A 12,849-nucleotide genomic window follows, 5' to 3' on the forward strand; every position below is an offset into this window, starting at 1 on the left:
AAAAAAAAAAAAACCCTGCCTGGAGTCCTGCCTTTTATCCGTGTTTTCATACAGAGTTTCAGAGTAATTTCTTTAAAAGTAGTTGAAAATATGTTTTTTTTTTATATACAAACATTTTGGCTTCAAATGATTCATAAAGTGGTAATTGGCTGGTACCATGCAATAGTTATATAACAACGATTTATCAGTGTTGTCAACAAAAAAATCTATGACAAAATAAGTTGCAGACGAATTCAATAGTCAATAACTCAATATTATAATGATTAGTTGGTGATGTCACTGTGCGTTTTTCATGGCATGCGCAGACAGCATGTAGTTTTCCAGGAGTTTGATATTGAGGAGTGAGCCATCGCGCATCCTTACCATCTCTGCTGATAGTTGCGTGTGCAAAACAGTGACTGTGACACGACAGGAAACAAAACACGGCACATTGGAGATGGCTGATGTGACACCATCGTGCTCTAAAACTTATAAACTCTGTGAGTTCTCCTCAATGTGCATATAAGAGTGTTAAACCTCTCTGCTTCGGCCTTGTGTATGAATTTGTTTTAGTCAAGGACTAGCGTAAAGAAGAAGAACATAATCACTGCTTAGTTTGATGTCACATAGTGTGTTTACATCACGGCCATTCTGTGTCAATTTCTGTGCAATATGAAGCTTCAAGTTAATCAAAGTGTGCTAACATTAGCATGCTAACACAGTTATGCAGGACAGGCATTGCAGCTCGAGCAAAGGACAATTTTGTCCGCCAATTGTGCTTAATGGTGCTTCATTATGGTGCGTTCTAATTGATAATTCCTTTGTGTGAACACGAGTGGAGAGGGGTTGGAGGTGTGTCGCTGGAGGAGAGCGGAGGCTTCAGAATAGCGGAGGTGCCACCAAACAGCAGTTTGTTTTGGTTTCATGCTGGTGCTCAATGGCGCCATCTAATGGATGAAAAAGTTGCACATTCTCCCTTTAACTCGTCAGCAGGAAGCAAGGAAGACAGAGGAGCTTCAGTCTTGTTGAATTGGGGCATTAATGTTGTACACACAGCTTGAACCGTACTTATTCTTACAGCTCCTGATCATCATCTTTCTCTGTTTCAGTCATGACAACATCCGACCTCTGGTGTTTCTCCTCACTCACTCTACCTGTTCGCTTGCTTATCATGAGCTATGCTTTGAGTTAGAGTTTAGGGAGACACATGTGTTTAAATCTCTGTATCAGACTCACCTTTGCTATTGGAGAATAGCTGAAGCCCATGTAAAGTTATCCCTGCCCATGTTTTTTCTCGTCTGAACATTTATTGAGTCCTTGTGAGCAAAATGATCAGAGTGACTAGAATTTTTGTTAACGTTAGGAACTCAATATTGATCATAATCTTTCGCCGTCAGTACTTTGCAGTGCTCAGCCTTTCCCATTTCACTAATGGAAGTGTAAAAGCTTTTTCAGAAGGGATTGTCGAAATAAAAGAAATCCTCACACGAGACTCTGAACACGAGAGCCATTCAGATGGAGCGAAAGAGATCATTAACATCAATCTAATGGCACCTGAGCAATTAAATTGGTCAAAATTGAAAGATGTTTAATAGCTGGCACGGCATTTACAATGGTGCCAAGACAAGTTTATATTCAGATCAAGATTGCAGATGATCAGAGACATTCTCATTGCCACACATTTGGATAGTTATTCACCCTGAGTAATCATTTGAATAAAACATGGAGACTGTTGAAGGAGGCTAGCATTGTTAGCTGTGATATCTGATGTTCATTTATAGACACAGAGTCTAGCTAAAGAATATATTTGGTCCTAAATGGTTCCATTAATGTCAACAGCTGAAGGACAATGTTGACTTTTCTCTTCATTCAAGCGTCATGTTTGTCCCACAAATCACACCAAACTCATTTGTACAGAGGCCCTTTCATTTAAGACAGAATTGGGCATTGCACACGGCGAGTAAGCTGTTTTTTTTGTGTACTCACATCACACTGATAGGTCTGGGACGGCACTCAATTTGGTGGATCCTTTACACGAGTGCTGAAAGACACCAGGAGTTCTGAGGCAGAGTTTGTCAGGGTCTGTGTCAAACATGGACACAATTCTCTTTCATTCGACTTCTTGCATTGCAATGCTTGGATTCAATTTGTAATGAGTCTAACAAAGGGCGCCTGGTCACCCTACGAGGGTCTGATAAAGCTTCTTTATATCTCTCCTGGTATACATAAGATTTACATGGAACAGTCTTTGTTGTATACACACCCTTTTTCAAATCCCAGTAGTGCAAGGTTAACTTCTAATTCTGCTGGAGGATGCAGGTTTTGTCACCAGGAGATCCAGACATTAAAATTAAGCTTTTCTATCCTTGGATATCAGCTCACATTTGGATCAACAAAGCATACTTTATGCTGACAAGCACTGAGACTTCACACCTCTTTGATATTCCCATCTTGATATCATATGGAATCTACATCTAGTCAAAGAATGGCTTCCCTCCAAAACAACACTTTATAAACAAGTAGTAGTTTTTAAAAGTTTTGACTCTTAGTTGAAAGAAACTTGAGATTGACTTGTTTTGTTGTCCCTCTTGAAGATGTTCACTTTATGGATTTTAGAATCTTTCACTAAGAGGGTCTTTTACCAACTGAAGATTTCTGTTAATGCTAAAAATTGATTTCTAAGTACCAAGACCAAAATAACATGTCTCCTGACTGCTGCTCCAGCAGCATAAACACTTCAATACACCCTGATATGAGTCAGTCTGGACCTCGGCGTCCATTAGGCCTGAGGTGGACAAGAGCTTCCTTTTTTGCAGTCTCACACTTCCCCAAAAACTTGCCTGGGGTGTTCCCCTCTATCCTCCTGGCAGCTGTTAGCATTGCTTAAAGCGGTCTTTAGCAACAGCTTTAGCTTGAATTCCCCCATGAAGGCCCAACAACTGGGAGAAGCAAACACAAAAGTAGCATCACCTGTCTTTCTTAAGAAAAACTCTCATCAGTCAGTCGATCCATGCTCTATGATTTTAGTGACAGTTTGATTTAAGCCTTGAGTGCTGAAACACAAATAAGCTGAGAGCTATATATGCTGGATATGGCACATATCTGCCCACATGGATATATTTTTGAGGTTTTATAGAAACAGTTTGGTGTCTATGGTGTTCTTAAAGCCAAGGTAGGCATTTGTTGTTTAATACTTTCTTTGAAATTGTCTTTACACACCAACAGAAATGAATATACTGTGACCAAAAAGAAAGAAAACAGGGAATCTGTGAATGTTTCAGACTTTCAATACGTCTCAACTTTAATTTATGCCAAAAGATTATCACCCACTAGCTAAACCCTGTACACTAGTAGCACAAAAATGACAGGGAATAGTAGCTGAATACAGCTGACTACAACAACTATGCTGCTTACTTTTCTCAGCAGAGCTCTCTTGTTGACTTGCCCTGCACATTTCTATGTGTTAAATGAAGGAGTTTTAGCACGGTTGTAACAGTTTATTGCTTTAATAATCTAGCCTACTTTTGCTTATCACTTCAAATTTGTCTATCCAAGTTTAACACCAGGTCATTAAGGCTGTTTATCCTTCTGTTATGATATTTTCATCACAATGTTCCCTCTTGCATGCCTTGGGTGCCATTATGGAAGAGGATTCAGGTCACTGAGATTTTTTTAGAAACTTTTAGAAAGAGTTTAAAGACAATTCTGTGAGGTAAAAGTCGGATTTTGAGTTCAAGAAGCAATATGTAACTCTGACACATAATGTTTAAAATGTGTACTGCAGTCCAACTTCAAAACATTGGAGAGAGCTGGCCCCCCTGGGCCTTCCCCTCCTCCCTAGAGTCGATGCTCACTTGGACATTGAAGCTTCAGTGTTTAGCCAGCTCTGCATCGGTCTGTAAACCTTTCTGCGTTCCAACCTCTCTCCATTTTTCAAAAGCATCTCCAAAACCATCGACAGTACAGTACCTTCTCTGGTCCAAACAAATACAGACCATTTTGGACTGGCCTCAAAACTTAGAAGGAGGACATACTGGCTGCTGCATTGTTGTCAGAGAAGCCAGCACTTCAACATATCATGTTTCCTTAATGTCTGATCATATAGTAAGGTCATTTTATTCAATTCAGTAGATATCTTAGATATTGCTCCTTTAAATTCAGAAATCTTGTTTTTTTTTTTTTAGAATTCTTCAGACTCTACAGTCAGAATTCGGATAAAAAAAGTCAGAACTCAAAGATTTTTTTAATTCCTGTGGTCCACACCCTCTTTCGTAAGCCTCAGACAGAGTACTGCGGGAAAGATGTGGAAGGGGTTCTAGCAATCATTTGCCATTTGCTGTTTGTTGATATTTATACTCTCTGGCTCTTCTTTTCTGTTGCTCTCTGAACTGCAGTGTGTCGCGGCCGCTGTCCAAGGTGCTGATCCTTAGACTGCTCAGGAAGCAGGATCTGTTTGGGATGCTCACAATCATTGATGCGCTGACTTTCAGTGTTTCCCACTTTACTGCCACTCACATTAAATGCATTTTTTTGTTTTGTTTATTGTGCTCATTAAGAAGATCAGCACTCAAATGTTTATTTTAATCCACAGTGCATGTGCATTTATGGAGAGAAGAATCCAGAAATAGTAAAATGAAGATCCAAGGTAAAAACCCCTCAGATACATTCAGATGTGATACTGAAAAATGAGTGGAGTTAGAAAGGCTCTGAGCTGCTAAAGGCATTTGTTGCCATTTGAAAAAAAAATCTACTCTCCCTTGAAAAAGGGGGCCTGATATTCTTTGGTACAAGAAGCTGGATTGGACTAAACCAGCCCAAGACATGAGGCATGTTTTCAATATTGAGGAGGACAGACCTCAAAATCAATAAGATCCGCTGGGTCAAATCTGCTTAACACTCTGTTTTTTTATGGGATATTTTGGACTACCAATGACACTGACAGGTGCTCCTGTTTTATTTTCCAAAGGAGGCCCCAGGTGTGATGGAGGGAAACACAGAGCAGCTTATATCTGTTAGAGTTTGGCACATATGTGACTTTGTCCCAAACTCTTTATGGGTCTTCTGATTTCAGGTCAGCTTTCCTTTTTTTTATTCTTGACAAACTAAAAAATGTTCCTTCAATTTTGTCAGCTAATGTGTGTATTTACATTATCATAAATATGGCTGTAGGTGTAAACATGTATATGGTGATTGGGACATTAGTTGATGCTGTGCATCCATCTGATGTAGTAATCAAATTCCTCCTGTAGCCCGAGGCCATATATGCATATATACGACACCACCCATGACTCACAGAGAGGGTTCATTCATGAAATCATTCATCAAGCAATTTAGAGCACATTTACTTTTTGTTCACTTCCATTTCCCAGTAATGTTGCTGCATAACATTAATATTGATCAATAAAGTCACAGTTTACACAGATGTATAAATATAGCATGTGATTCACAGTGACATTTTTTTCAAACAAGGACACGATAGGTCCTCCTGTGTTTATGCCAAAAAAACAAAAACACCCAAATTGCTGGGGTCATTGCCATTCTGGAACTGAGATAAGCCACACCCCTTATAATGCATAACATGTTTCCTTTATAAAGAAAACAAATGAGTAATAAGAACCCCGCGCCCCCATACAGATCTAAAAATGGGCATTTTATCAAGGACGTGTATGTGACTTCTGGGTCTTTTGGAGCCTGCCTCAAGTGGACACTCAGGGAACTGTCGTTTTTGGCACAAAAGCATTGGATTCATTTTTCAACTCCGGAGGTTTCCGTTTTGTTTTTTTTCACATTATTCCGATGATCCACAAAACTCAAAATTAGTCTGAAATATAGGAAAAAAGTAGTAAAATATTTGATTTAAGTGGCACATGTTTCTAGTTGGGGAGGGATTCTTTAAAAAGGCTTCACAATGTTACAATTCACTTAGCAGACGCTTTTATCCAAAGTGACGTACAACACTAATGCATTCATACACCGCCACTGAAGCAGCGATAGCAATTCAGGGTTAAGTGTCTTGCCCAAGGACACATCGGACATGTTGCTCAGCTGGAGATTGAACCCTCGACCTTGCGGTTGAGAGGCGACAACTCTGCTCTACCAACTGAGCTACAGCCGCCCTTATATTATAAGTATAATATAAGTAACATGACAACATATTTATCCAGAAAATTGCTCAGGTTTGTTTGGACTTTACTGAAAGTAAAACGTGTCATGAGACAAGAAGCTACCCAGCCATCCATGGTGTAAGCTTGATGATGACTAGATGATGATCTTTCTTTACCCAGAACCACAAATAAGCGACAAACCCAAACGTATCCCTGACAGCAGAGTGGCAGTCTGAGTTTTTCCCAGAAAAAGTTGAATGGATTGGTGGGAGAATAATTGAAAAGGACAGTTGGAACGAGAGGAGAAAGAGTTATCCTCACGGTGATGGAGTCTGTTTTATCCACTTGTCAGGGTCCCTCTTCCTCACAGTACTTCAGAGCCTAAATAAAAAGCTTAAAAAAACATGTTGAAGCTTATTGATTTGTGCCCATGGAACAAAGAGAAAAGTAAGCACACGAAACTGTGCACCCTCACAACACTGAAGAGTCGTCTTTGTTAGTGGTTTGGACGCCATATTGACAGGAACACGTTCGGCTATGTTAGCCCAATAAATTGTTGTTGACAGTGCCCTCTAGAGATGTGCGATGGCGCATTAGCACTGCAGACCCTAACCAAGGAAGCATCCTCTCTGCTCTGCGTCCTGCAGTGAGAGAGAGTCTCCGGCACTGCAGTTACATGCATTCTTAAGAGTCTGACTTTTATATTCCTGACACTTCTTCCTTTTCACACTGTTGTCTTTTGAGGACAAGCTTGTTCAACTTATTATTCAGCTGGGTGTTGTCGCACTGCATGACAAAGTTTCTGATAATGAGCAGAGTGTATGGTCCACCGAATCGCTTCCTGCCAGAAAACTGCTTTCCCGGGGTACCTGTAGAGGTAAAAAAGCCTTACTGGGTCACCGCTGCTGAGATCAATACAAGTTTACAGCCTTGATATATTGAGTCGGCTTTGCTGAAAATGGGAAAGCAATGGCTTTATTCAACTGAATTCATATTTTTTTGGAGAATGGATTTGGCATGCTGGTGGCTGTCTTCCTGACTAACTTATTGCCCCGACTTTGAAAGAGAACCCTGAGGACCATTTCACAAAAGGTTTATAGTGCTGCAAACATCATTTCAGAGCAAAAGAGAGCACCGGACCGGGCTAGCCTTGCTAAGGTGATGCTGATTAAAATGACATCGCCTCAAGCTCCTGTCAAAGTTTGGGGAGTCTTGACAATACTTGAACCCTTCTTCAGAAAGGTGACCACGATGACATAAAGTACAAAATGTAACTCCCTTTAAAGTCTTCATTCGTCTCTCATTCCGGCTTCAGTGCTATTAGAATTGGAATTTGTATTAAATGTCATTACTTGAGAATACATTTGTGGGATGAGTTTAATGGAGTGACATTTAAATTATGCCCAACATGTACTTCAAAAGGACTTCCTGATTTGAGTGAAATTACAAACAAAATCATAGTGGGAGTCATTCATTCATGGCCAATTTCCCGCAGTATTAGATCATAAAAGTGTCATTCAAACAAATAAAGTAGTTACTCAATGTTTGCCTGAATCCTGTCTGCCACTTGCTGGACCAAATCCCACTTTATCCACTTTGATAGAGCTGCTCTGTGGCCACATTGTGTCAAATTATGATGATCTCAAGTACATCTCATGTGTCATGTCTGGTTGTTGCTTGGATATTGTGAGGTCACCCCTTGGTTCCTGCGGAGACATTTTGAAGTGTTGGCTGTTGCCATAGTTGCTATTTCACACTAACTTTCAATGAATCTTTTACGAGACAAAGAGGGTGGAACTGAGATCGGCATTAAGCCTCCCAGCAAACAGCTACAACCCCTCCTGTCAGTCAACTCAGTAATGCCACATTTATTCACATTTTGCATGCCTTCTTGTAGTCAAAATTAATTCTAATCAAAATTGAGGTGTTGCCAAAAAAAAAAAAACATGTGAAAATAGTCATTTTGATATGGTGCTTAATTTGGAATCCTGCATTCTGCATCTTTGTCCATCACCAGTAGATGCTGCTTGATATAAACCCAACCCTTAATCTTTTTTTACTTGATTCTCTTTTTCTGGTATGGACAATGTAACAGAACTACTTTTCTGTTACGTTAAAGGTTTTATATGCCCGGCGATATAAACAAACTGAAGATAGGACTCGGGAAGCATCACAGACAGTTGGACTCGGGTGTTACACCCATTGTAGACATTCATGACTCACAGAGTTATTTTCAGAGGATATACTTGATTTCTATTACATATAAGTGTGAGAAATCGGATATAAAGCCTTTAAACATTTATTGATAATGGTTGAGTGTCCAGAAGTCATAAAATGCAAAAATGTTTGCGATTAAGAACTGTTAAAAGTCTAACCAAACGTTGCTCATTGACTAAAGACAACTTGACGACTTGAGTTCGACAGTGTAACCTTACGATGCACATGTCCTATTGCTAATCTGACTGCAGATTCCTGCACACACCAAACTGACAATATACAGTTGTACGAAGATAATCACATTTTGAAGCTCAGGTTATCTGAACAAGCTGTCTTATATGGAGAGCATGTTGGCCTTTCAGTCCACTTAAAGGAAGTGTTACAAGCTGTTACTTCATCTTGAGTTCAATCCTCCCTGATACTTGAGTCCACACTTGTCTGTGTGATAGATGACCCTTCACCAGAGAACTGATTGCAGCCAATTTGGAGCAGAAGAGTGCCTTTAACCTGTCTGATCAGGCCCATTACACGGCTACAGATCAAACAAGTCTTTATGCTTTTTAATGTTGTTCAGAAACAATATTTGATACTTTGATACATCGCCCCTGCTTTGAGTTGTACACATGGTCTATTGCTGTCTTCACGTGCTCCTCGGAAATATTGTACTTTCTAGTTTTGCAGTCGTAATGGCGCCATCAACGTATTCATTTGCCTTTGCTCGTGTTTAAATACCAAAAGCAAGTACTATAGAGCTCCATTGTGCTCCTGTAGCAGGATGAAGACCATAGAATGCCCATCAGATATGCAGTTGATGTTTTCATTCATTTCTAAACTTAAAAAACATGAAATACATTTGCTAAGCTAGCTAGCTTTATTGCTAAAATTAGGCTTGCATACTGTGTGTTGTCCCTGTTCCTGTTGGCTCAGTGAATTGTTGACTCCAGCTTTCTGCCGTGTTTCCTGCACTGAAATGTCACCCAAACGTCACAGCTGGGTATCATCAAATGTCCCGACTACCCACTGTATATTACATCTTTGGAGGGCTATTAATGTACTTGTCAAAAAACAGTAAATAATGTGCCGGTTGTGTTTAGTTAAGATAACTACAGTTACTGAGTTCTCCCTAATGTCAGTGTTAGATAGCTGGATGTGTTAGATTGACAGCTGTGTTCTGAGGGGTCATAGGTCAGTATACTCCAAGTGCAGGTTGTCATGTGTGTGATTGGTCGAGCGCTTGAGGAAGAGGAGCGTGTGCTTGTGTGTGTTTTGGCTGTGCAAGTTTTTGTGTGTTAGCGGTAGCTAAGCTGACAAGTACCGTTACTGATAAAGGGATTGTAGATTTATTTGCCGTTGGCTATGGACCACAGTAGCATGTGTAAAATGTGGGATATAAAAACCCAAGTTGGATAACATCTGGTAGCTTCATTTAAGCAGAACACAACAATTTTATATTTCTGAGGTACACTTGAATGCGGCATGTTTAGCCTAAGTCTTTCTGAACACACCTTTATAAGTGCTGTATATGTTTGAGTTCAAGGACGTTTTTCTTTCTAAATTGAGTTGATCCCTTTTCCTCAGATGTGTAAAATCAGGTAAAAAGACAAAAACAAAATCATAATTATAATTCTTATCACGAAACAGGTTGACATGACATTTGCCCTCTGTTCTGATTTGTTTTCCGTTTTCATTTGAGACTGTATAGTATTCTGGAGCATAAGGAGCTTTGAAATCTCCCCCCACCCCCATCCTTCATTTTTTACAAGGAAACAAAAATCCAACAGAAATAAATCGGCTTAATGGACAGAATTAGAGTGGTCTGAATCCAGGGTGGGATTAAGGAAAATTGTGTGAAATAAAAGAGCGAGTGATCAGGAATGACTGTGCGTCTGTCTGGAGGGCGGGAGGAGAGAGAGAGAAAGAGAGAGAGAGGGAGAGGGAGAGAGAGAGAGAGAGAGAGAGGGAGAGGAGCACATTTTCATCCAAAGCTCCGTTTTTTTTTCAGAGCCTATCTGTGTTGTGCTCTCTCCGCAGCTCCTATTGTTTAAACTGGCAGGGGAAAAAATAACACTCCGCTTTTTCTTCTTCTCAAATCGCAGCCTGAGAGTCTTTTTTTTTTTTTAAATGTTTCTGTTGTGATCTGATGCACGATTCTCGCCGCTCTGAATGCCGTATTCATTGTCAACTTCTCCGATTTCTCCACTCAGACTTGAGCTGCATCATGAATAGTTTGGGGGCACCTTTCAATCGCATACCTCTGGAATGGCGGGGATTACACAGCCGAGACCCGGAGAGCATGTAAACGCAAATGGAGTTTGGGATTTATTACAAAATATGGGAAAGATGACCGTCTTCTCGTTGTGCTTGCTCTTGTGCGCGGATCTACTGGATTTAGCCGTGGGTAAGTCTGACCCCCTCATCATATCTTTTTCTACGCACACTGACACGCTCTCGCAGCATCTCCTGCTCAATGCGTGGATTCTAACAATAGCCTAAATGTCAAATAAAAGAGTGGTGCATGTGCGACAGCGAGACACTAAATGGTAATTAAACAGGACATCCGGATGGAGGCGAAATGTGGCACGCTCGCCTCATGCCAACTTTCCCCCCCCTCCGTGAAGTCGCGGAGGAGAGAAATCAAAGAATAATGGTCGGATTGAGTTCAGGCTGCACAATGCGTGATGTCTACGTGCTCAGAGGACATGCAAAAAGATGGGTAGCAGGAGGCCTAGTTATGCACTAAGTCTTAATTCCTCTGCATGAAGAGCAACATGCATGACAGCACCGTTACTTCTGCAACTAAACCACGCCGAAGCGCACAGCTCTGCGTTCTGCTCAAATTGGGGTTTCAGCTCATATCGCGCCTGGACTCAACAGATATTGAAGTTGTCGCCTTGACAGGCATTAAAGTGCGTCTTTCCGTCTATGCAGATGTGTGATTTCACAGCGGTGGCATCGGTGTCGCGTGTTTTCTCTCAATGCTGCGTTGACGTGTTGAGCTGTTGGAGGATGAAAACACCACTCTGATCTGTTGTAATGAATTCCAATTTGAAATTAGATCTACCCTGTAAAAATATTCTGCTGCCTTCTGCAGGATCGTCTTCTCTTGAGTGCTTTAGATTGGGGATGTTTTACTGCAATTTAGAGGAAGACAGTATGACCGAACCTTCGCAACAGATAAGGACCTGGCTGCAGTGATTTAAGCATGTTCCTTTGCTGTGTTGATCTTGCATGCCTTCACTTATGGTCCCTGTTTCAGTTCGTTCTGCAGAGTCGTGCGTTTTTTTTCGTCATGGTGTCATACATCAAAAAGCTTGCATTGCATTGTAAGACTGCACTGCAAGCACTTGATTCCCTCACTGAGAAATAGCCTATAGAAAAAGTATGTGCAGCTTCTTTTCATTCTGCCGGAGTTCAGCTCACACTGCCTGCACTGGTGGGAACATTGTGCTTGTTTGAAGGACTTCAGAGGGAGAGCTGACTTCTGGCTGTAACATCAGAGCAGCATGTCTAACAAACTAACCTGTTAACCCGGGCTCTTAGCCCAGGATTCTGTTGTTCTGAAGTGCTTTTGACCTTCCCTGACCCACATAGGAAATCATTATGTCATGTTGTGCTTAACATAATGTTAAGGGATGAAATGCCTCAGGGTCTGCTCCTGCTCAGAGGAAGCCGAGCTGCACACAAGCCCTGCACTGTGTAAAGTATTCCGGACTTCAATAATGCAATCCTGCTCATTTGAGATGTTCACGTTTACTTTGCTTCATTACATTGATTGTACAGTCGAGTGAGATTTTCCACGCAGGCGTTACCATTGATCGGCCATGGTAAACACACAATGATAGGTGGAAGTGAGCAGATCAATGGGCAGTATTGGAGTTGGGCTGCTTGGTTGTTGTTGTCACTACTGTTTCAACAAATAAATCGAAGCTGTGGATACTCGATGCACCTTTATTGTCAGTTTTTTCGTTAGAAGTTGTATTCATTTTAAAACCTGATGTATCACATTGGGCTCCATATAAGATTTCCTTGTGTGTGTGTGTGTGTGTGTGTGTGTGTGTGTGTGTATTAACAAGATCAAGGTTTCCTTACTTCAGTCTGTGCAGCTGTGTCTTAAAGTAGATTTTATCCCCCATAGACGGAGAGAAAGAGCGCCTCTGGTCAGTGATTCAACTCTCATATCATCCTTGAACTTTTATACTTTTATATTTTTCTCTAACAAACTTTTCTGTCAGCAAAAACAAAGAAATGCTAGAAATGATACACAGGGTATTGCATTTTGGGGTAAAAAAAACTCAAGTTACGTGAATATCTTGAAGTAATGTGCATATCTTGTGTTGTCTCAGTCAGCGATATATGTTACATGTTTTTACAATGTAATGTATCTGTGCCTGCAAGCTAGCCTCAGCTAGTAGAACAGAATTCATGTTTTTGCTGATGTCACACAGTCACAGGCTACATCTCCACTGGCTGGAGTTTCTGCAGGAGTTACATTTATCTCAAATGTTTTATGCATGCACATTTATTTACTACTGTGCATGCACACAGCCGG

General features: G+C 40.8%; 1 protein-coding gene across 2 annotated transcripts in view; it reads left to right on the forward strand.

Moving 5' to 3' along the window:
• The first annotated feature begins 10,259 nt into the window (after nucleotides 1-10,259).
• igsf21a (immunoglobin superfamily, member 21a) overlaps nucleotides 10,260-12,849 on the forward strand; it is a 244,804-nt gene continuing 242,214 nt past the window's right edge. The window contains exon 1 of one of the 2 annotated variants that reach the window (XM_020633082.3): nucleotides 10,260-10,698. In XM_020633082.3, the coding sequence (XP_020488738.1) occupies nucleotides 10,560-10,698 (139 nt within the window). In that variant the 5' untranslated portion in view covers nucleotides 10,260-10,559. The remainder of the gene's footprint in view (nucleotides 10,699-12,849) is intronic. The other variant, XM_020633083.2, reaches the window with a different exon arrangement.

This window comes from Labrus bergylta, chromosome 5 (assembly GCF_963930695.1).
Source record: "Labrus bergylta chromosome 5, fLabBer1.1, whole genome shotgun sequence".
NCBI lineage: Eukaryota > Metazoa > Chordata > Actinopteri > Labriformes > Labridae > Labrus > Labrus bergylta.